The following is a 22818-nucleotide window of genomic DNA, read 5'->3' on the forward strand; positions in this document are numbered from 1 at the left end:
GTTGCGGATACCAATCTACTGTGACTCTAAAAGTGCCATAGCGATTTCTCATAATCCTATTCAACACTCCAAGACGAAACATATTGAACTACGGTATCACTTCATCAAAGACCACATTCTGAAAGGTAACATTGAGCTCATCTTTGTCCCTACTCATGAAGAGATTGCTGATGTATTTACTAAGGCACTTGACTCTACCAAACTCAATGCGTTCTTACAAATGTTAGGAATGATAAATCCGGACCCTCAATTCTTCTTGAATTGATAGGTACCACAGACCATCCTTGGTCTCCATTTCGGTCCTAACTGAAAGTTATTCATAGTAAATGGTTTTGGTATATCCTATGTACTGCAGTCTATGTACCGCAACCATATATTATATTTATCTTTCATGGGTCTTTCTTGTTTGTTATTACTAACTTTTTGTAGAAGTGCTCTTCTCAGTTTCTCCCACTATAGTCATCCGCAATGGCAAAGGATCCATCCGCAGTCACATTAATTGTTTTTCAGACTGTTCATTCTTTCAAAACAAAAAACATGGTGTGCTATTTAATGATCCTTCATTAAATAAAACATTAAATAAAAAACATTCCTTGAGAAACTGTCACATTCTTTTTCCTCTAAACCTCGTGTCAGACCTATTTTAGGTATGATCACAAAAATAAAGATTTTCCAAATCAAATCCTTTTAATATGTCTTTTCCTATTACCCCAAACCATCACATCCGTTACAACTTCCCCTTTACCCAACGGATTAATCTCTCCCCCGCCACAAGTTCACCAGACGTGATATAAAATCTGACATTTCATTAAATGCAGACCCCTTTTTGGTAAATCCCAAATTCAGATTTAATCTCTCTCTTATCAATATGTGGCTGAGATTAAAGACCCTAATTCAAAAGATAAACCCAAACGTTTTACCCAAATTCACTTAGGTCAAAAATGTTTCCCGCTCCCTTAACCCACTATAAAACCCCTTTCTTCTCCACAAAGAAAAGTTTACACTCTCTAAACCTTCAACCTTCTTTTGCATTCTTCAAAGCTTTCTCAAACACTCAACAATGGTGAAATCCAATGTCTCGAAGCAACAACCCAAGGCTTCTGGATCAGTGAACCCTACTAGTTCAGACTCTCCCATAATTGCTTTAAGCAATTTCAGAACCATCTTTGAAGAACATCCTTTCTGTAATGCTCCCACGAAACTCATGATCAAATTCCTGAAGAATCACTCTCTGTTTGGTCCCTTCGATGCTTTCACAGATGTTGTCCCAATCTCAACCCTCTTCAAATGTGCCTTGTCAGCCGATCGCCCACTTGATAACCCCCAAGAAGTTCATCTAAACCTAATCAATGATTCTTTGGTGATTCTGTCCTAAGAAAAGTTTCTCACCTCCATTAACCTCATTGTTCGTCCCTCCATCAAGATTTTCTCCCCATCAATGGCGGACATTACTTCGGCACTCTATCAGATGGGATATCAGAAAAGGATCAAGGGAATCGGTGAATTCAAGAAGAACCAATTACCTGCGGTCTGGCAATTCGTGTGCCACTTCGTCATCCGTAGTCTATTTGGTAGAACCGGAGGCACGAATAATATGGGTCTCAAACTGTTGGAGCTGGTATGGAGCATCTTCATAGGACACAATGCGAACTACGGACAGATTCTTTGGGATGATTTTCTCCAATACATTCCCAAAGAGATCCCAAGGGAGAACCCAACCAAACTCACCTTTGCAAGGTTCTGGTCCCTCTGCATTTCAGACCTTCATGCAGGCGCAGGGATTAACATGGGTAGTGACAACAACTTCTTCGTCGCCAAGGATCTCAAAAGGTACAATCCTTCATCTGATCAATCAATTTTTGGCTCAATCCGCAGACTTCCTATCCACATTCTTTCTACCCTCGGTCTTGAGACTGCTGATGTCTCAGACCACATTGAGGCTACGGAAGGTATTGACCCATACCTTCATACCCCACCTCTTCCATCCATAGTCGTTAACCCTGAAGGCACCGCAGTCCCTTCCTCCACAACTCTATCCAATATTTCTCAAACCCAAAGATGCAAGCACAAAGTTTCTGCTCTTCATTGCCCCCGTAACACCAAGAAACAAGGAACTCAAAAAAGGATGCTTCCAAGCCCTCCAAGAAAAGGAAAACTCCACTAGCATTCACTATTGTGGAACCAAACGAACATGACTCTAGCAGTGATTCAGACAAGGATGATCATCCCATTTCAATCCTCAAGAAACGCAAAATTGATCCTTCTAGCCATATGCTTGACCAGACTAATACCTCAGCCTCTCAACAAGCTCCGGTAGTCCTTGGGATGCCCGCACATCCATTTGAAACTACCATTTTCTTCCTTTCAGACTCAAAAAGTGAGTCTGATTCATAGCAACAAGGAGACTCCCCCCCCCCCCCCCAGTTGAATCCCAATAGGATAATACTGGTTCTCGCCCTAAAGTCTCCAGGGCTTCCCGACTGCATTTTTTTTCTCCTAAGGAGTTGAACTCCATCCTTTTCAATGTCACCCATACACTACAAACACCTTCCCAACCGCAGGGCACCTCTTCCGACCATGCCAGAACTAAGCCAAGGCCACACTTCACCATGGGTCAAGGAGACCAAGGAAGCTCAGGAAATCCTACTCTTCTTACATCAGTAACAGGTGGTTTAGGCACGGTGAGCACAAATGTGCAAGGATCCATGAACCCGAGGGACACCTCGGTGCGATTTCAAGGAATTTATGATGGTAACTCAACTGAGTCATGGAGCAAGTATCAACCCTCCAACGAGGCTGAAGCAAAGAAATATGTCGCTTTTCTTAGGGCATTCCAAGCACGCAAGGATCAACAAATCAAGAAACGGCAGCTGAAGGAACAAGAAATCCAAGCAGTGGCTAAGTATTGGGCAAATGCAATTAATAATGCCAATACCTTAGCCACCATTCTGAAAGTTCAAGACTGGATGTCTAAAATGGTCGAAAAATTCCACAAGGCTCAGGAAGCAACTGCTGACCAACATACTTCTAAAGTTCCTTCCACTCCCACTGCTGAAGGATCACAAGACGAAGGACCCAAAATCGAAGTGAGCTCTGCTCCCACCTTCGGTTTTGATGATGCTGATCTGCAAGAGGTAAACAAACGATCTCCTTCTGATGATGACCTCATGATGTTTGATGAAGAAGAAGAATCCAGTGGCTCTCATCATTCAACTTCAAATCCCAAAGAGAAGAAGAAAAAGAAGAAGAATGTTGTCACTAGGAAGGAATTTCTAAGTTTACAAGCAAAGGTTGATCAAATCCTTGCTGCGGTCAAGCCAACTCAACCACAACCAGAAGATATCCCTGGACCGCAGTCACTGATTGAAAGGATTGAACGCCTAGAAACACGTGAGAGGGCTGCTGAGCGTATCTCACTCAAGGTTGAAATGGGAATCCGGTCCCTTGACAATAATCGACGGGCAGATCACATAGAATTCATGGTTGCTACGGAACGCCTCATCTCTGAGGTAACCGCAATCAAGAAAGATCTTCAAGCAGTCGTTGCGGATCAAGCCTCCCACACTGAAAAGCTGATTACTGAGACTCACACTGCTTATGAGTCCACAATCTCAGTCCTTCAAGCTACAATCAACCGTCTGCAGCGATCATTGTCTGCAAATTTCCATGGTCCCGAAATCCTTCATCTCACCAAGGAAATCCACATGCTACTCTTCAACCCCACCATCCCCAATAATCAACAACTGGCTGAAGCCCTCAAAGCTTAATTCCAAGAAGTTTTTGCCAAAGTTGATGGCCTTCGAAAATGGCTTGAGGAGGCTCCTGGTCTGAACTCCTCAAGAGGGGGAAGTGAAGAAGAAGAAGTCCATCACTCTAATCACTCCATCTCACTACAACATCAAACTCCCCCCGACTCTACATAAAAGATACCTTCACCACAACCATCTCATCATACTCCACCTCACAACTCTCCACCGCAAGAAGAAAACACTCCAGAGAAACCAGAGACTCCCCCTCACTTCAAAAACCTTGCGGAGAACATGTCTTCTCCTAGCTCAAATGACTCACCTGCCACCACCCAAAGGAAAAGAGATTGGAAGGCAGCCAAACTTGCTAAAGAAGTATGGAGACTATGCAGTTTTTATACCATCATGGATGAGTCCTTGACAAATTCTTGGATCAATCCCCACCGAAGATTGCTTGATGATGACTACACTCCTCACCTCACCTATGCGGAACCCCCTTCAGATGGCTATTGGGATGTCCTAATCTCTGCAAATGCCAGATACTTCACTGTATTTGAGCAGTTCGACCGCAACCTTCCAGACGCCAAAAGACTGCCAATAGAATTTGAGAGACTTAGTCTGTTTTATGCTAAGAATTCCTCTCCCATTGAGAATATTTGGTCTAACGAAAGACCATCCGCAGTCAAGAACTACAAAATTAGGAAGTTCATGAAGGCTGATGTCATCCAGTACACTCTGACCAGAAGGGAACACGATTATGTCCGCACCCAGGCTGATTTTCCCTGTATGAATCTGGAACAAGTCTTTCTCATTGCAAAGGTGTGACATCCCCAAATTCTCGGCCAGAAAAGACCGGTTTTGTTTATACTTTATTTCAAAATCAGAGTAACCTTTTAATAAAAGAGTTGCGGAATTTGTCCCAAAACAATAATATGATAAAGATTTATCAAAAGCATTTCCTTAGAAATGTATTTCATTAAAAGACTCGGGATGTCATGTTCGATATAGTACATAAGTATAAACAATACAATATAAGCCTTACTACATTGTTTCATATCTACAAGCCTATATCCGTAATCCCTCATCTCAACACATCACAACTATGCTCGAGCGCCACTACCTGTAATACATAAAACTGAGTGGGTCAGGCTTGGGAGCCTGGTGAGCACATAGGGTTTTCAACCCACAATAAATAGTTTATTAATTTCATCAACCAACAATAACCCGATTACCCATTCCCATTATCCTCACATTACGTCCCTAAACACCTATCATAAGGTACCTATCCTATGGATCATCATCGGGATGGACACTACTGCTAAGGGGGTTCCTTAGCAATAAATGTCCTAAAGGCAACCATGTGGGGGATGGAGTACACCGGTGAACACATCGTTCACAACACCTACAGGTTCTGATCAAGGAATGATGGATGAATTTGCAAAGCTCGTGACCAACAAATTCCAAATGAGCATGAATAGAGAGAGTAATTACTTTCTAGGTCTTCAGGTCAAACAAATTCAGCAAGGGATATTCATTCATCAAGAAAAATACACCACTGAACTTTTGAAGAAATATTCTATGGACAACTGTTCCTCGGCCAAGGTCCCCATGGCCTTCGGTTATAAGATCTCTATTGATCCCTCTGGCGAATCTGTGGATCACAAGACTTATAGAGGTATCATTGGCTCTCTAATGTACCTCACCGCAAGCCAACCGAACATTGTCTTTGCAACTGGTGTATGTGCAAGGTATCAGGCTGACCCAAAAGTCTTGAATGAGCTTTGATCACTATTTATAGGGTGTTCTGGGGCCATTCACGTCGTGAACATGATAGGTTCACGTTGTGAACTTCCATGAGTCATCCCATAGCCTTAACGCATGTTTTCTAGCTCCGATTCGTGCCTGTTGACTCCTCACGTCGTGAATTTTTGATGCTCACGACGTGAGTTCAGTCAAATTAGGGTTTCTGACAGCTGCATCTTCGGAAGGCCATAACTTTTGCATACCAACTCCGTTTTCGATGTTCTTTATATCCACGCGTAGATGGAGACGTACTATACAACTTTCATTTAGACTCCTAAGGATAAAAGCTAGTTTATCATAAACTCACTTTGTATGTTTCCCAGTGTCGTGTCGGTTTTGACGCGAAACTTCGACATGTCATATCTTCTTTGTTATAACTCGGATTTTGGCGTTCTTTATATCTCCGGAATCCTAGTCCCGACCACTACAACTTTCTTCATAGATATTGGACCTATCTATTATTTTATTTTTGACGCTTATTTTTATTCTTAACTTATTATATCTTATAATTAAATATAAGGCACATAAAATCACATAATATTCAAATAATTCCTATTTATTATTTCAAGTAGGTTATAAGTGTTGGCCCTAACTATTACACCATTAAATTAATGCTTAGCCTAGAAACACGGGCGTTACAATTCTCTCCTCTTTAGGATGATTCCGTCTCGGAATCATGCATCAGCAAATAGATGTGGGTAGCGACTCATCATGTCACTCTTTGTTTCCCAGGTGAGGTTCGGCCCATTCGTATGTTTCCAGCGCACAAGCACTAAGTCAACCATCTTGCGGCACAACTTCTTAGTCTTATGGTCAACAATCGCCTCAGGCTCTTCAATTAGCCTCTTATTTTCATCCATCCTTAACTCTGAAATTGGAATTATATTGGGAATTTCTTCCATAAACTTCCTCAAGTAACACACATGGAAAGTGTTATGAATACCATCTAGATCTTCCGGTAACTCTAGCTTGTAAGCTTGGTTCCCAATCCTTTGAAGAACTTTGAATGGTCCTATGAACCATGGACTCAACTTTCCTCTCTTTCTAAATCGTATAAGTCCCTTCCATGGTGACACTTTGAGCAAACCGAATCTCCAACTTCAAATGCCAGCGGTCGTCTTTTCTTGTCAGCATAACTCTTTTGACGATCCTGAGCTGCTAACATCCTTTCCTTGATCACTTTCAGCTTTTCAGCATTCTGATGGACTATCTCGGGGCCCATAAACTGCTTTTCCCTAGCTTCAAGCCAACAAGATGGCGTACGACACTTCTGTCCATACAACGCATCATAAGGTGACATCTTAATGCTCGAATGATAACTGTTTTTGTAGGAAAACTCTACCAGAGGTAAGTGCTCATCCCAGTTACCTTGGACTTCTAGGGTACATGCTCTCAGCATATCTTCCAGTGTTTGAATCCTTCTTTCGCTCTGACCATCAGTCTGTGGATGGTAAGCGGTACTTAAACACAACTTCGTACCCATTTCTTCTTGTAGACTTTTCCAAAACCTTGACGTGAAACGACTATCATGATCTGATACAATCATTAATGGTACACCGTGAAGTCTTACCACTTCCTTCACGTAAGCATTTGCAAGCTTATCCATAGACCATTTTCATTGGCTACTATGAAGTGTGCACTCTTTGTGAAACGATCCACGACTACCCAAATCATGTCGTGACCGTTCTTCTTTCTGGGTAGTTTAGTCACAAAATCCATGATGATATCTTCCCATTTACCCATGGGTATAGGTAAAGGTTCTAAACTCCCATACGGTTTCTGATGTTATGCCTTAACCCTTGCACATGTTACACATTCAGCCACATACTTTCCAATATCGAGCTTAATCGTCGGCCACCAGTAGTAGGGTTTCAAATCCCTATACATTTTAGTGCTACTCGGATGAATCGAGTACATGGTTTTGTGAGCTTCTTCCATCAGAAGATCCCTTATTCCTCCCATCTTAGGTACCCAAATTCTATATTGGAATACCTTCAATCCTTGTTTATTGGTACCGAATACCAACGTTTTGCGTAAACGTTCTTCCTTTCGGTCATTTTTCTCCAAAGCTTCTTCCTGAGTTTTCTTGATACTTTCCACAATCGTCGAGACAACTTCAATTCGTAACGATCTTGGCCTTTTTCTTTCAAAGTTTACTTTTTTGACTTAGAGCATCAGCTACAACATTTGTTTTACCAGGGTGGTAAAGTATCTCACAGTCGAAATCTTTGAGTAACTCTAGCCAACGTCGTTGTCTCATGTTCAATTCCTTTTGATTAAAGAGATACTGGAGACTCTTATGATCAGTGAAAAGTTTACACTTCGTGCCATAGAGGTAATGCCTCCATATCTTTAGGGCAAAAACTACCGCTGCCAACTCCAGATCATGAGTGGGGTAGTTCTTTTCATGCTCCTTTAATTGTCGAGATGCATATGCTATCACCTTTTCTCTTTGAGTTAGAATACATCCTAACCCGACTCCCGACGCATCGCTATACACTGCGAAATCTTCAACTCCATCGGGTAGAGAAAGAATTGGTGCTTCACACAATTTCTTCTTTAGCTTCTCGAATGCCTCATCGTGTTTCTCACTCCATGCATATGTGGCACCTTTATGGGTCAAATCTGTCAATGGAGTAGCTATCGAAGAAAAGCCTTGGATAAATCTTCGGTAATATCCAGCTAATACTAGAAAGCTTCGAATCTCCGTGGGACTTTTTGGTCGTTCCCACTTCATTACAGCTTCTATCTTTGCTGGTTCAACCATTATTCCCTCTTGGTTAACCACGTGACCCAAAAATTGGACTTCTCGAATCCATAAATCACATTTGGAGAACTTAGCATACAACTTCTCCTTCTTCAAAACTTCTAATACTTCTCTCAGGTGCTTGCCATGCTCCTGCTGACTCTTTGAGTATATTAGAATGCATCTATGAACACTATTACAGATTTATCAAGGAATGGTTTACAAACCCTATTCATCAAATCCATAAACGCTGCTGGAGCATTGGTCAGTCCAAATAACATAACTAAGAACTCGTAGTGTCCATATCTTGTTCTGAATGCAGTCTTCTCAATATCCAGCTCTCTCACCTTCAGCTGATGATATCCTGGCGTAAGATCGATCTTTGAGAAATAGTTCGAACCTTGCAACTGATCGAATAGGTCATCAATCCTTGGCAATGGATACTTGTTCTTCACCGTTGCCTTGTTCAGCTCTCGGTAGTCTATACACATCCTCATGCTTCCGTCCTTCTTCTTTACAAATAGCACCAGAGCTCCCTAGGGTGATGAGCTAGGTCTAATAAAACCTTTTTTCAATAACTCCTGAAGTTGTGTCATAAGCTCCTTCATCTCCGTCGGTGCTAGTCGGTATGGTGCTTTTGCTATTGGTGTTGATCCTGGCGACAAGTCTATTCGAAACTCCACTTGTCTATCAGGGGGCAATCCAGGAAAATCTTCAGGAAAGACTTCTGGATAGTCACACACCACGGGTATACTTTGTATCTTCGTCTTCTCCTTCTTGGTATCAATCACAAATGGCAAGTATGATGTGCATCCTTTGGACAAACATTTTCTGGCTTTCATCAAGAAAATGATTCCAGAATTTACTCTGTGTTTGTCCCCGTACACCATAAATGACTCTTTTCCAGATGGGTTTACTCTTACCAACTTCTTCTTGCATAGTATCTCAGCATCATACGTACTAAGCCAATCCATTCCTAGCACGATGTCGAAACCATTCAACTCAATGGGCAGTAATTCCTCGTGGAATTTATTCCCGTTCAAGTCGATGATGATATTTTTAATGCAATTACTAACAGGTATGAACTTGCCACTGACAACTTCTACAACTATAGTATTATTAAGTTTATCTATAGGCAATGCTAGTCTTCTACCAAAATTATGTGATATAAATGAGTAGTTTACTCCTGAATCAAATAATATATTGGCAGGCAATCCATTTACGAGAAAGGTACCTGAAGCGACATCTGCTTCATCTCTTGCTGCTTCCAGTGTCATCTGGAAAGCTCTGGCTTTCAATTTTGGTGGAACATTAGGCCTTGCTGCCTCCTTCTTCTTCGGACAGTCTTTCAAGATGTTCCCTTCATCATTACACCCATAACAAACTTTCTTGTCGAGGGTGCATTCATTGGCATAGTGCCCAGGCTTTCCACACTTAAAACAAATGACTCCTCCGTCACATTTCCCTAAGTGCTTCTTCTTGCACTTCTCACACCATTTTGCTTCACCTCCTCTTCCTCCAAACTTCTTCGAATCAGACTTCAAAAATTTACTTTTCTTGTTGGACCCTAAAGATCCATCCAACTTCCTTTTATCACCAACTTCAACCTTGTTGGCGGCTCTTCCCTTGAGCATCTCCTCAACAGACTTAGCAGCCCAGATAGCTGCCTCTAGAGTAGGTGCCTGACGTACTGGCACAACGTACTCCCATGGAAGTCCCTTTGTGTACTTGTCGACTTTTATCAATTCATCTGGGACGATGCACAAAGCAAACTCCATTTTATCTGTGAAGGCATTGGTTTATTCATCAATGGACATGTTGTCCTTCTTTAACGTCAGGAACTGGTTTTCCAGCTCTAGCAGATTTTAGGCGGAGCAGAACTTGAGTTTGAAGTATACTAAGAACTCTGCCCATGTTAGTTGTATTGGCTCGTTGGGGCTTATGGTCTTCCCCAGAGTGTTCCACCAGTGAACAGCGCCACCTCTAAACTAACGTACTTCATATGTGGTTTGTAGTTTGCCCTTGCAATCACATGTTATGAAAGCCAACTCCATCTCCGAGATCCAATCCATAACTTCAATTGGATCGTCTTTCCCAGTGAAAGTCGATGGCTTGAAAGTTGTGAAGTCCTTATACTTGCATCCATTCCTTTCAACTCTTTCATCTTGGTTGTTCCTCCTAACCACTGGAGGTTTAGCTTGACTAACAGTCCTACTGTAATTCCCTTCTTCTGACTGTTCGTCATTCAGCTCAGGCTGTTCAACAGGTATCATAGGTTTATCCCTATTCTGTTGAAGTAAACGCCTTATCTCCTCCATCTGGCGATCCAACATGATCTGGATCATAGCTTCTACCCCAGCCATCGTCATTGGCTCAGGTGCAGCTGCTACAACTGGAACTTGTTCAATCACTTGAGGTTGAGGCTGTTGATTGTCATTTACATTCGCATTTTTGACTCTACTTCGAGTTCTTGCCATGATGGTCTATACACCAAATCAGACGTTCAGTGTGTAGTGACGAGAATTAAGATAGGAAAACTTTATCTACGATAGACGTATTAAATCCTCCTTATTACTCCAAAACGTTTACATGCTGGTTCTAATATTGTAGTCAAACGTTTAGAATCCTAAACACATGAAGTTTCTAGATTCGGTCGGCAATAGACCATAGATCCGAACAAAAAATAGCATATAAGGCATCTTTATAGTTATAGCTATAACACAAAGCATTTAGCACATAAAAGCATTTTAGGCATCTTTCCTAGAATAAACTAGTGCTCGTGTCTAAAATTTAGCAGGCACTCATCTCACAATCATCACTTAGCATTCTAAGTTTAAGTCTAGAAATCCTACAATCTCCTAGTTTGCTTAAACTAGTGCTCTGATACCAACTGTGACATCCCCAAATTCTCGGCCAGAAAAGACCGTTTTTTTTATACTTTATTTCCCAATCAGAGTAACCTTTTAATAAAAGAGTTGCGGAATTTGTCCCAAAACAATAATATGATAAAGATTTATCAAAAGCATTTCCTTAGAAATGTATTTCATTAAAAGACTCGGGATGTCATGTTCGATATAGTACATAAGTATAAACAATACAATATAAGCCTTACTACATTGTTTCATATCTACAGGCCTATATCCGTAATCCCTCATCTCAACACATCACAACTATGCTCGAGCGCCACTACCTGTAATACATAAAACTGAGTGGGTCAGGCTTGGGAGCCTGGTGAGCACATAGGGTTTTCAACCCACAATAAATAGTTTATTAATTTCATCAACCAACAATAACCTGATTACCCTTTCCCGTTATCCTCACATTATGTCCCTAAACACCTATCATAAGGGACCTATCCTAAGGATCATCATTGGGATGGACACTACTGCTAAGGGGGTTCCTTAGAAATAAATGTCCTAAAGGCAACCATGTGGGGGATGGAGTACACCGGTGAACACATCGTTCATAACACCTACAGGTTGCGATCCTGCCAGCGTTCCACTGGACTGTCTAGAAGAGTCCGTGGTTGTCATCTATACTCCGTTAGATGACTGGATCAACAACAACAACAACATCGAGGCGTCTCATCATTTTATCACACATCGTCTTATTACATCTACCCATGTTTTACCCCAACATTATTGTAGATATAAAATACATATAAAGTTTAAATCATTTAAAACTTGTATAAAAACATTCATCCACCATAGATAGCAAGTATACAGATAATATGCACACATATCACGTAATATATAAAATACTTCATATCTATGTGTAAGATGAAAGTAACTATGCACTCACCTAAGTAGTGGGAGTAGATAGAATCTAAAAGCGGTCAACGGCTCGTGATCATCGGGCTTGGGACGCGGAACAGTTTCAGAAAACGAGAGAGAGAAGGAAGATTTGGTGTAAGGATTGAATGAGCTTTGATCGCTATTTATAGGGTGTTCTGGGGCCATTCACGTCGTGAACATGATAAGTTCATGTTGTGAACTTCCATGAGTCATCCCACAGCCTTAACGCGTGTTTTCTAGCTCCGATTAGTGTCTGTTGACTCCTCACGTCGTGAATTTTTTATGCTCACGTCGTGAGTTCAGTCAAATTAGGGTTTCTGACAGCTGCATCTTCGGAAGGCCATAAATTTTGCACATGAACTCCGTTTTCGACGTTCTTTATATCCACGCGTAGGTGGAGATGTACTCTACGACTTTCATTTAAACTCCTAAGGATAAAAAGTAGTTTATCATAAACTAACTTTTTATGTTTCCCAGTGTCGTGCCGGTTTTGACGTGAAACTTCGACAGGTCATATCTTCTTCGTTATAACTCGGATTTCGGCGTTCTTTATATCTCCGAAATCCTTGTCCCGACCACTAAAACTTTCTTCATAGATATTGGACCTATCTATTATTTTATTTTTGACGCTTATTTTTATTTTTAACTTATTATATCTTATAACTAAATATAAGTCACATAAAATCACATAATATTCAAATAATTCCTATTTATTATTTCAAAGTAGGTTATAAGTGTTGACCCTAACTATTACACCATTAAATTAATGCTTAGCCTAGAAACACGGGCATTACAAAAGGTGTTTCAACATAAGTCTGAGAAGCACCCGAAGATGAAGATTGCACTTGAAAGGGCTAATACTTTCTTGAAGGAAACAGTCTGTGACTTTGCCAAAATCGAACCAGACATCTACCCCACCATTGCCAAGAAATTCGATCTGCCACCACTAGACCCCGCACCAATGCCTACCGAAGGCTATGAAGAAAGATCCTTAAGTGCAACCAGCTACCCTGAACTTGGATTCATTTTCAAAAGGAAGACCAATAATGTCAAATACTTCATTCCTATGACTGCCATGCATCGCCTCACCAGGAAGCAACTTGACATATGTCGAAACGCAGTGGAAAAATCAAAGCACACAACTATAGAAGTCAAGTTCGAGATCTTAAGAAGAATCATCAGGTTGGAGAACATCAGGAAGTTTTGGTGGATCTTGATTAAGTTTCTTAAACTTGATAGCTGATCAAAAGTTAAAGAGGTCACTTAGGGGGAAATTGTTGAAACATAAAAAGTAACCTCTTGAACTTCAGCTACCGCAGCCGTCAAACACCTGCAGTCAAGTCTCTTCATCCACAATCGCAATCGTAGTCCTTGCCCACCGCAGTCTCTTTAGTAGATTACTTGTCTTTTTGTAATACTCTCTATTGTCCAGTATGCCTTGCATGACTACTCTTAGAGATGTAATCTAATGTTCTTTGTGAGTCTCTATAAATAGAGCTCATTCTCTTGTATGCAACTTACGCATCTTATTCTGAATTGAAATCTCTTAAGTTATCCTTTCTATCTTTCTATCTCACTCTTCTTACTCTCATAATCGATTACAACCTCTCTTCGGAGCAAGTCTTTTGATATTTAATCACTAAGTTTGATCTCACTTATTAACTTGGCTTGAATGCATTCCTCGTTATGAATCAGCTTAAGTGTATACTTGATATAACAATTGTTGTCATTTACATTTCTTTACTTTTCTGCAACTAAGTATCTAACCATCTAACTCTAAATATTATTGTTGAGCTTTTAGATCCTTCGAGATTAACTATTCCGCAATATACTTGTTCTAATGTTTGTTTAATTGTGTCTCTAAGTCTTTCTCTCAATAGCAGCTTTAACCTCCTCCAAACTGAAGGGAGATTCGATTCTGATGGCGTCCATCATTGAGATCATCTTAAACAACGGGTTTATTAACTTAGGTCTAGAAACATGGTCTTCTGAGAATTTTTTCTCATACAATCTAAGTACTTCCTCTTTGTTCAAGTTGACCTCGGTTGTCCAACGACCGTTAATCGTAAGGCCATGTAGGTAATTCCTCCTGTTTTTACCGTTGATGTTGTTGGATAAAGTGTCTAAGTCCATAACTTATTTGGTATATACTTGACCCGACCTGGCATGGTCCATTTGGGTTGCACTTCACCCAAACTATTTATGGATAATTTTATGAGAATTGTATACTTACAATTTATTAATATATTATAAGTTATAATATATTAATATAAAGTCATGTTATTTAATTAGTTTTTATCTTGAATTAATTATGAATTAATTTAGTGACTAAAAGGAAGACTAATTAAATCATGGGCTATTATGTTTATATTGTGTGGGCTAATACTCATTTGTTAATGGGCTAAGCTTATATGGAAGTCCATGGATGATCCATGGAGCTTTTAACCCATGGATCCTTGGAAAGGAAGAGACATGGGTTATTAGGGTTTCACCCTAACCATGCACACTATATAAACAAGCTTATGTTGCATGGAATAGACCCCTAGAGTGTGTGTGTAAGGTGTGGCCGATTTCTAAGAGTGTGTATACTCTCTCATAACGTTTTCCAAGTTTGTGGTGATTTGTGATTTCCATTTGAGGCATTCACATTATTGGTGCTTGGCTCTCAAACTCCAAGGAATCAACACTCATCAAAATGTATGTAATTCATCTAGTTCCTTTTATGTTTAAAAGTTCCCTATGCCATGCTAGATAAGTTATAAACCTTGGAAAACAAATTTTGCATGTATTTAGACAAACATAGATCCAAGGTTTATTAGGGTTGCATGTACACTTAGGAAGTGTTAGAATGCTCAAAACCCAACAGATGTAGCCATGGAAGAACTTAGTATTTTCGTCCCCATTAACAGTCCATTTAATTCGAGCTTTCTGTTTTAGGTCCATGGCTTTCCATCGTTCCAACTGAGATATCTTTTTAATTCCCCTGTTCCAGTTACTCACCTCCAAAGCTGTGAGAGGTCTGACTTCCGCAAGCTTCTCAAGATCTTTGACCAGGAATTTTATGTCACTAAGCTCCTTCATTTCTTTTTGGCTTTCTTCCTTCCTCCACTTCTTAATCGAGTTCTTTAAAAACCTAAGTTTGGTAGCCAAGTAAGCATTTGGAGTGCCAAAACCCATGAATCGGTTCCATGCATCATTTACTATCTGATCAAAACCCTCTCTCAATAACCAGGAGTTGAATAGCTTGAATGGAATCGGCCCGAAGTCAGTGACAGCAGACTGTAGTGTGATGGGACTATGATCAGATAATTCTCGAGGGTGAGCAGTCATTGCACTAAAGGGAAAAGAATTAAGATAGCTCGAGCAGACCAAGAATCTATCGAGCTTGCTTAGTTTGGGATCCGCCCGACTCATAAAAGTAAACCTTTCACCACCCATGTTGAACTCCTTTAGGTCCGCTTCCTGGATGAACTTATTGAAGGCAAAAGCACTAGTGGGACAAAATTTTAAATTACATTTCTCACTAGGGTATCTGACAGCATTAAAGTCCCCAAACACAACCCACATGCCTGACTTTTCATTTTTTATCCTTATTAGCTCTTCCCAAAGCTTCTTTTTGTCTGCCAATGATTGCAGACCATAAACATTAACCATATTCAGGTTCCCCTCAATGACCTTGCATTTACCAATTATTATAAGAAAGTGTTGATTCTTGATTACCTCAATTTTCTAAAAACACCTGGTATCCCATATAGAAATGAGGCCAGCTGATCTCCCGTTGGAGCCAACACCATCAAAATCAAATTCAATGGAATCCCAGCAACCATTTACATTAATGCTTGAGTAATCAGATATTTGAGTATCTTGCAGCCCAACAAAAGTTACTCTGTGATGAACCTTCAACCTTCTAACCCAATTCACTTTCTCATCTTCACCCACACCTCTTATGTTTAGTGATAGGCAATTCATGGCTTAGGTATACAGCCGCCCCTACCAGCCATGGCCTCAACCAGTATTTGATTGTCAGCATCCTTTTGAAACCCGATTTCTACCCCAATTTCCACAGTTTTCCTGATTTCATCTAACCCGGTCACGTCTGATCCTTCTCTACTAATCCTATTCGGCGAGGAGTTTATAGGGTTCTTATTAAGATCAAGCGATGCACTTATATGGGGAGATTGAGGGATATCACCGCATTTAGACGACATATTGTTGCTAGTTGATGGTGTTATAGTTCTTGGGGACGAGCGATTACTAACTCTTGCGCGTTTTCTCTTTTTAATCTTAGCTTCATTATTGTTGTGCTCAATACCTGATATCGAGTCACCTTTTTGAGCTGTAAATATATTTTGGGATGGAGTGGTAACAATATGGGTAGTCCAGCATAATCTTGAGGTAGCAGATTGTTATTGGCCCATTCCCATTTTGAGTGGGTCCAGCCTCCAGACTATTGATACCAACAATAGTTGTATTCATTAGGTCTCCACTTACCTCCTCGTTCACCATTCTAAACGGAATTCCAAACGCCATATTAACATCTTTTGACCCATCATTAATGCCTTCCATGCCAAGTTCCCCGTGTTGGGAACCACTCTTCGAGGATTCAATTCACACCATGTTTACATTCCCAATGTTCCTTGGAGGCTTTACACTTCTGTCATGACTTTTTGACTTCTCCGGTTGTACCTCCGGTGTGGCGTCCAGCCGGAATTCTCCTGCATCCATCTCATTATTGTCTTCCTATAGCCATGTCTTTGATACACCCTCATCCTCGTCCTCGCCATCAGTGGCTTCTGAGTCACCATCCTTAGCCACCATGTCAAATGGGTGGGGGTTAAACGGCGATCACAGTCGTCTGTGTACTCAACTACTCCAATGGAGTGTAATACACCATTCACCGTAACTTCAACTTCTTCATTGATCCACTTCTTTCTTGTTGTGATTATTCCAAATTTGCCCATGGAGAGATCTCTCCTGTTATGTGTGTTATCAAATGGGCATATGACCTTCCTAAATATACTGGCAATACGGGAGAAGTTATCTTCATCCCAGTATTTGAGGGGCACACCATTAATTTTCAACCATGCCAATCTTTCATAACTGGAATCCATTTGTTCACCTAGTATCATCCACTTAAACCATTCTTGCCATCTGCCTTTGTCTTCTAAAAATTCACGGGCGTCCTTTGATGAATCAAATAGAATGGCAACTCTCAAGCCACCGAGATATTTTGTACCTTCGTTCATGCAGGTAGGTTGGTAATGTGGTCAAGGCTATGTGCCTCTCCAATCAACATAATTTTTCGTATCTATTTGCTCATAGTAGTTTTAGGATTAAGAATGATGGGGGGAGAATTACTTAGGCAGTTACCTTTCTTCCCTGATGCGACTTGTGCAAAAGTTCTGAAGTCGCTAGTGTCATTCCTTGAGATGGATGTTACATGAGGTTTACCTTGACGACTTATTGAGGGTCTTTTAGTAACCATACTTAGTAACCATACTTTCCTTCTGGTATTTGCCCAAATATGACGAGAGTAGCATGCCCCTTATTCTAACTCCCTGCATGGCTGCCTCTAGGGCCTTGACAACCTTCACCCCAACGTATCTGATGAAGGCAAAGTTTTTCTTCCGTTGATTCTTCTTCCCACCAATATATATGTCTGCTACAAGGCCGAATTTGTCAAAGGATTTGTGTAACTCCATTTTACTTGTTCCATCCTGAAATCCTAATACGTAGAAGGTAGTCACAACGTCTTTGTCATCTCGTTTTTTTTTGTAGTGCCGAACCTCCGTCCAACCCTCTTCCATGCCGAGTTGATATGCAACTAACAAATAAGTACAAATATAATTTCAACAATTCAGAAAGCATTTCAGACAAAACTTCATAAATTGTGTATGTGGTTTTTACAAATTAATCTACTACTTTATAGATTATACTATATACTCGTATTAAAAATATTTTCTTACTTTTTTATGTTTAAAACAAAATTAGAAGGGGGAGTCGTAAACATGTATGAAAATTATGGTCTTGTGCATTATAAAAGGAACATTATGGTCTTGACCTCAACCCCCATTTCAGTGAGTGAAACCCTAATAGAGAGCCTCCTTAGTTTCTAGCTAGTGTGCTGGTGTTCTAAGCTTCAAAGTGTCATTTCAAGGTGGTGGAAGAGAAGGAAAGGCCATTTTGGAGGCTAGGAGTTGGGGGCAAGAGTAGATCCGAGCTTTTCAGAGGTTGGAGCTTCTCCTTGTGCTTCTTGGACCAATTTCTAGGATTTTGATCCAAAAATGGAGACTTTATGAGCAAATGGTCTCCATTGGCTTAGATCTACCATATTTCAGGACAAAATGAGTTGTATGTCCATAAAAATGCAATCTTGGACGTGGATTTTGAGCCATGCATTTGATCTAGACCTTTTGAGGAGGAAAGAAAAGTGTTAGAGAGTGTAGGGACCTTCATAGCCATGTAAAGGCTTAAAGATTCCGAATTTATGGGATAAGAGGTCTAGAAAGAGTCAGATCTGGGAGATGAATGTTTGTCTTAACCATTTAAGGCCAAAAACCAAGGAAAGGTTGAACTGAGACTTACGTTCGGCGTAACTCTCAGTACGCGCAGCGTAAGGGGTTGAGACCCCGTTTGTGACTCGCCGGCGTACGCCCCGCGTACGGAGAAGGGTACGCACCGCGTACTGCCTTCTGTTGACTTCCGTTGACTTTTAGGATTTTGGTGAACCTTGGACTTTTAGGGTCAGGGAGGGGTAAAATGGTCTTTTACCCTTCTGTGGAATTGTAGAGTGGATCTAAGCTAGCCTTTGAGAGCCTTTATTTATTTGAGAATGTTGTATGTGTTTAGGAGGGGGCTAGATCAGTGTGTTCGAGAGCGAGATTATCCGAGATACCCGAGGTGAGTCTTCTCACTATACGTTACCTAGGGTGGTATATTTGTGTAGACCGGAGGATCTTGTGTGCTATGTGTATGTATGTGATTATGTGCAATTTGATATATGTATGCTATATGATTGTATAGACCGGACCGAAGGGTCCAACGATATAGACCGGACCGAAGGGTCCAACGATACAGACCGGGCCGAAGGGCCTAACGAGGTATGACCGGACCAGAGGGTCCAACGAGCTACGGGACTGGAGGGTCCCGCTGAGACACATCGACTGGAGGGTTGTACTGTAGCCTCGAGTGGCGTATGTGTTGTATGTGGTATTTTGGGAACTCACTAAGCCTTGTGCTTACAGTGTTTGTGTGATTTGTTTCAGGTACCAGTGAGGATCGCGGGAAGGCGCCAGCATGACCAGTACACACTATCGGAGTTTCATATGTTTGATCGTGGGATGTGATTTTATGGAATTGTTATGTGAAACATTGAGAATTGAGAATTGGAATCTTTTATGAATGAAATTTCATTATTAAAAGTGAAAAATTGTTTTGAATTTTATGTCGTTACACTCCCGACCTCCAAACCACCGCCTCATTCACGTGTTCATCGGGTTACTGTCGATCATCGTCACCGCCTCGGCCGCTCACCTCTCCACCGCCTCATCCGTTTAATAGTCGAACGTTAAAGGTTGCCACTATTTGCTATCGACTTCTTTGCTTCACTCGCTGATGAACACTCCCTCTGCTAAGTTAAAGCAAGTCGTTTCGGGTACTTCCATGCGCCCTATCTACACTTTCTCCTCTGTTGATGGATTCTGGAGGCTTCGTTTGTATTTCGCTTGCCTTCTAAAGGGATAATGATGAAGACCAGGAAGAGAATCACTAACAATCAAAACTCAAATCTTAACTCGGTATGTAATTCCGCCGACTCCAATTTTTTCCCTAAATTTCTGATTTCTAGACGGAGATGGAGACCCCGGTGACGACCATATTCAAAGATTCCTTTCTTTCTCCGCCTACTTCCAGCAGCGATTCATCGGATATGTACTGATTTGGTGGGTTTCATATTTCATCTGTGTATCTACTATAAATTGAAGTCCTCTTCTTCTGTTGCTGCAGGTAGCCTATCCAACCTCCACATTTCCTCCTTAAACCTTGTCTTATGTTCTTCTTTTTGTGTTATTATTGTGATTCAGGGCAAGAAAATGAGGCTTATGACATTTGGCTGAAAGAAGTTGAAAAACTGAGGGCATAATCGAAAGGATAGGGTTAGTTCATTATCCAGACAAGCAACCAATTCATCCCCGATGGAAAACAAGTAAGTAATTCATTTTATTAAAAATATGATGTTGCTTTTGAGCTTTTTATGGATTTCGGTCTGGTGTAGAGCTGCATGGTTAGAGAATTGAAAGTTTTGTTTGGTGATTCTGGTCTGTAGGCAAAAGGATGACTCACCGTTCGTCTACACTTGGGAAAACAGCTTCTGGTATGATTCATATTCAACTTTTTGATTTTATACGCCCAGTTATCAATTGAATTGTGTATAATATGATAAACTAAGGAATTCCATTTCCCCTATAAATTGGAAGAAAATCATTATCTATTTCTAGATTTCACCCTTTTTGTAGATTGCTCTTAAGCATGGAATTATCTGTTAATGTCCTTACTTGCTATGTGTTATTATATATAAGATACAATGAAGTTTATATTGAATGCTGCCTTTTGGGGAAAGTTGGATTACTACACCATAAAACATACAGTTGTTATATCTAGAAGGTGTTATGAATGTAGAATAAATTTAAGAAGTTCAAAGGCATTCAAGTAATCTTATGTGTTCGTTAGTATGATGAGGAGGACATTGATGTCTTTTTCACACAGAAGAGATCAAGAAACAAGTCTCTTTCCCACCTTCAAAATACATTGCAACTTTTGTTCCATTGACTTAAGATTCTGAGTCCTATTCATGTATATTTACCTTGTTGAATATTAACAGTTATTTTAATGGCTGATTTATTAGATTATATAACCCTTTATGATAGTGTAAGTAACAGAAGATTAGAAGATCTATTGCAGCAACGTCATAATCGAACATGTGATGACTGTGGTGCACCTGATCCTAAGTGGGTGTGAGTTTTTTTAACTTCAATTTAAAGAAATTTAATTTTCAAATATTTACTCAGTAAAAAAGAAAATGGTAAACCTTTAAACTTTGCTTTCCTTTCCCTTAATTCAAGAACACTAAAAACTGTCAGCTAATCTTCTCTTTCTTTCCAACTCTAGAACGTGAATAAAATAATTAGTTTCCTTTCTTTTCCCTTTTTCTTTATTTCTTTTCCTCCAAAAGAAAATTAGCAGCTATATAATCGATTGTGCTTATATTTTAGCCCTTCTTTTTTTTTTCTTTTTTATACGTAACCAGTTTTCTACAATTTTTTCCATAAATAATCATATGAAAATGTTTCGTCTTGAATTTTAGGTCAGCTAATATTGTAGTGTTCATATGCTTAAAACGTTGTGGTGTTCACAGATGTCTTGGTGTTCATATTTCCAAGGTTACCCCTCCCCAAATAAATAAATAAATACATTGTTGAACAAAATTTTCATGATAACAATCTGAATTTGGCAGGTTTTACCAATGACATTAGATTCATGGAGTGATGCTGAAATTGATGCCTTGATTGAAGTTGGAGAAAATGCATCTGCAAATTAAATCTATGAAGCATATATTCCTCAAGGAATTTCTAAACCTAGACTAGATGCTACTCAAAAAGATTGTTCGAAATTTATCAGGTGGACGATTTTGCCCTTGTCATCTAAAACATGCCCTTTTGTTCATCACTTCACAATTTATTTTTTTAAAAGACCTTGTATTTTTTCATTCTTTCAAGAAAAGCCCTCAACTTTGTATTTTTTTTTCCCGAAAAAGACTCGAACTTCTAAATGTTTCAGACAATGTGTTACAAGTTTTTTTTGGAAAAAAATGACAAAGGTTACATTGGAAAAAATTAAAAAAAAATTACAAGGTCTTTTCCACGCAAAATGTGGTTATTGTCACGTTTATGAGTTTTTTTTTTTTTTTTTTTTTTTTTTTTTTTTTTTTTTTTTTTGCTTCTATGAATGGATGGACAGGAACACATGAAAGATATGCTCAGACCATTTTTCAATTGTTGTTATATGATTGTGAAAGTTTACTCATTCCGTTACAATTTTCAATTAATGTGTCTATGTTTCTTTTTTATTCATGTTATTTCTTCTGATTTTGTTTGCTGTTATTTTCCTAGGTATTAAGCTTCTAAATTAATGGAGCTTTATATATTATCATGCATTCAATATAAAGTAATCTATTTCTATAATTAATATATGAATATAAAAATATATGAATCATTATTGTTTGTGCAGCTGCACTGTGGGTGTGACCCCTGTTTAGAGCACCTTTTCGTCTCCCCTGCTTCGCCTAAATTGTATTCAAATTGCCATTCCAGTCCTTGATTTTCCGTCTTCTCCATCATCTTCGTTGAGGTTCTGGTGCTTTTTTTCTACACTTTTTTTTCCATATCAAAAAAATTGATTGTTGTTGTTGGTTTTTTGGAGATAGATTCAATTTAGCAATGTATATTATTTTTATTCTTTTTTTATAGCATACTAAAATACTTTGATATCTTTTCTTATTAACACATTGTCGTGTGAAAATTCTATCCAATTATTGGATTGTATTTTCTTATTATAACATTTACATGTTTGTAAATGGACAAATCTCCTACAATGGCAACGTACTTTATTGTGCCTAACAACTTAGGCAATGTACTTTACTTCGATGCAAAAGCACACCTTCCGCCCCCCGCAA

General features: G+C 39.7%; 2 protein-coding genes across 11 annotated transcripts; one reads left to right on the forward strand and one right to left on the reverse strand.

Annotated features, from left to right (window-relative positions):
* Positions 1–13949: 13949 nt before the first annotated feature.
* LOC145096231 (uncharacterized) lies at positions 13950–16058 on the reverse strand. The gene is made up of 3 exons (XM_079033988.1): positions 15827–16058; positions 14974–15709; positions 13950–14178 (listed from the first exon to the last, which is right to left on the reverse strand). The coding sequence occupies exons 1-3, from the start codon at positions 16056–16058 to the stop codon at positions 13950–13952; spliced, it is 1197 nt and encodes a 398-aa protein (XP_078890114.1).
* A 3455-nt stretch (positions 16059–19513) lies between these two features.
* On the forward strand, positions 19514–22601 carry LOC145093969 (ADP-ribosylation factor GTPase-activating protein AGD12-like). 10 transcript variants are annotated; one of them, XM_079032218.1, is made up of 8 exons: positions 19515–19885; positions 20001–20093; positions 20171–20292; positions 20413–20460; positions 21014–21100; positions 21451–21526; positions 21601–21764; positions 22374–22601. In XM_079032218.1, the coding sequence occupies exons 3-7, from the start codon at positions 20282–20284 to the stop codon at positions 21682–21684; spliced, it is 306 nt and encodes a 101-aa protein (XP_078888344.1). In that variant the 5' UTR covers positions 19515–19885; positions 20001–20093; positions 20171–20281; the 3' UTR covers positions 21685–21764; positions 22374–22601. The 10 variants fall into 10 exon arrangements, 6 of the variants coding, with proteins under 6 accessions (XP_078888347.1, XP_078888344.1, XP_078888345.1 ...); XM_079032219.1 differs by having other exon boundaries at positions 20001–20029; XM_079032221.1 differs by having other exon boundaries at positions 19514–20093; positions 21014–21094.
* The last annotated feature ends 217 nt before the right edge of the window (positions 22602–22818 follow it).

The sequence above is a fragment of the Lactuca serriola genome, chromosome 3 (genome assembly GCF_051521515.1).
Source record: "Lactuca serriola cultivar US96UC23 chromosome 3, Lser_US96UC23_V15, whole genome shotgun sequence".
NCBI lineage: Eukaryota > Viridiplantae > Streptophyta > Magnoliopsida > Asterales > Asteraceae > Lactuca > Lactuca serriola.

What these genes read in the sequence shown, in the direction of transcription:
- LOC145096231 (XM_079033988.1), bottom strand. Translation starts at nt 16,058, where the DNA reads ATGAATTGCCTATCACTAAACATAAGAGGTGTGGGTGAAGATGAGAAA. An exon ending in TTCTATATGGGATACCAGGT is followed by an intron (nt 15,710 to 15,826) that starts GTTTTTAGAAAA and finishes AATCATTGGCAG; the next exon opens with ACAAAAAGAAGCTTTGGGAA. An exon ending in AATGGGGACGAAAATACTAA is followed by an intron (nt 14,179 to 14,973) that starts GTTCTTCCATGG and finishes CGGTAAAAACAG; the next exon opens with GAGGAATTACCTACATGGCC.
- LOC145093969 (XM_079032216.1), top strand. An exon ending in GCACCTGATCCTAAGTGGGT is followed by an intron (nt 21,101 to 21,450) that starts GTGAGTTTTTTT and finishes CTTGAATTTTAG; the next exon opens with GTCAGCTAATATTGTAGTGT. An exon ending in TTGGTGTTCATATTTCCAAG is followed by an intron (nt 21,527 to 21,600) that starts GTTACCCCTCCC and finishes TGAATTTGGCAG; the next exon opens with GTTTTACCAATGACATTAGA.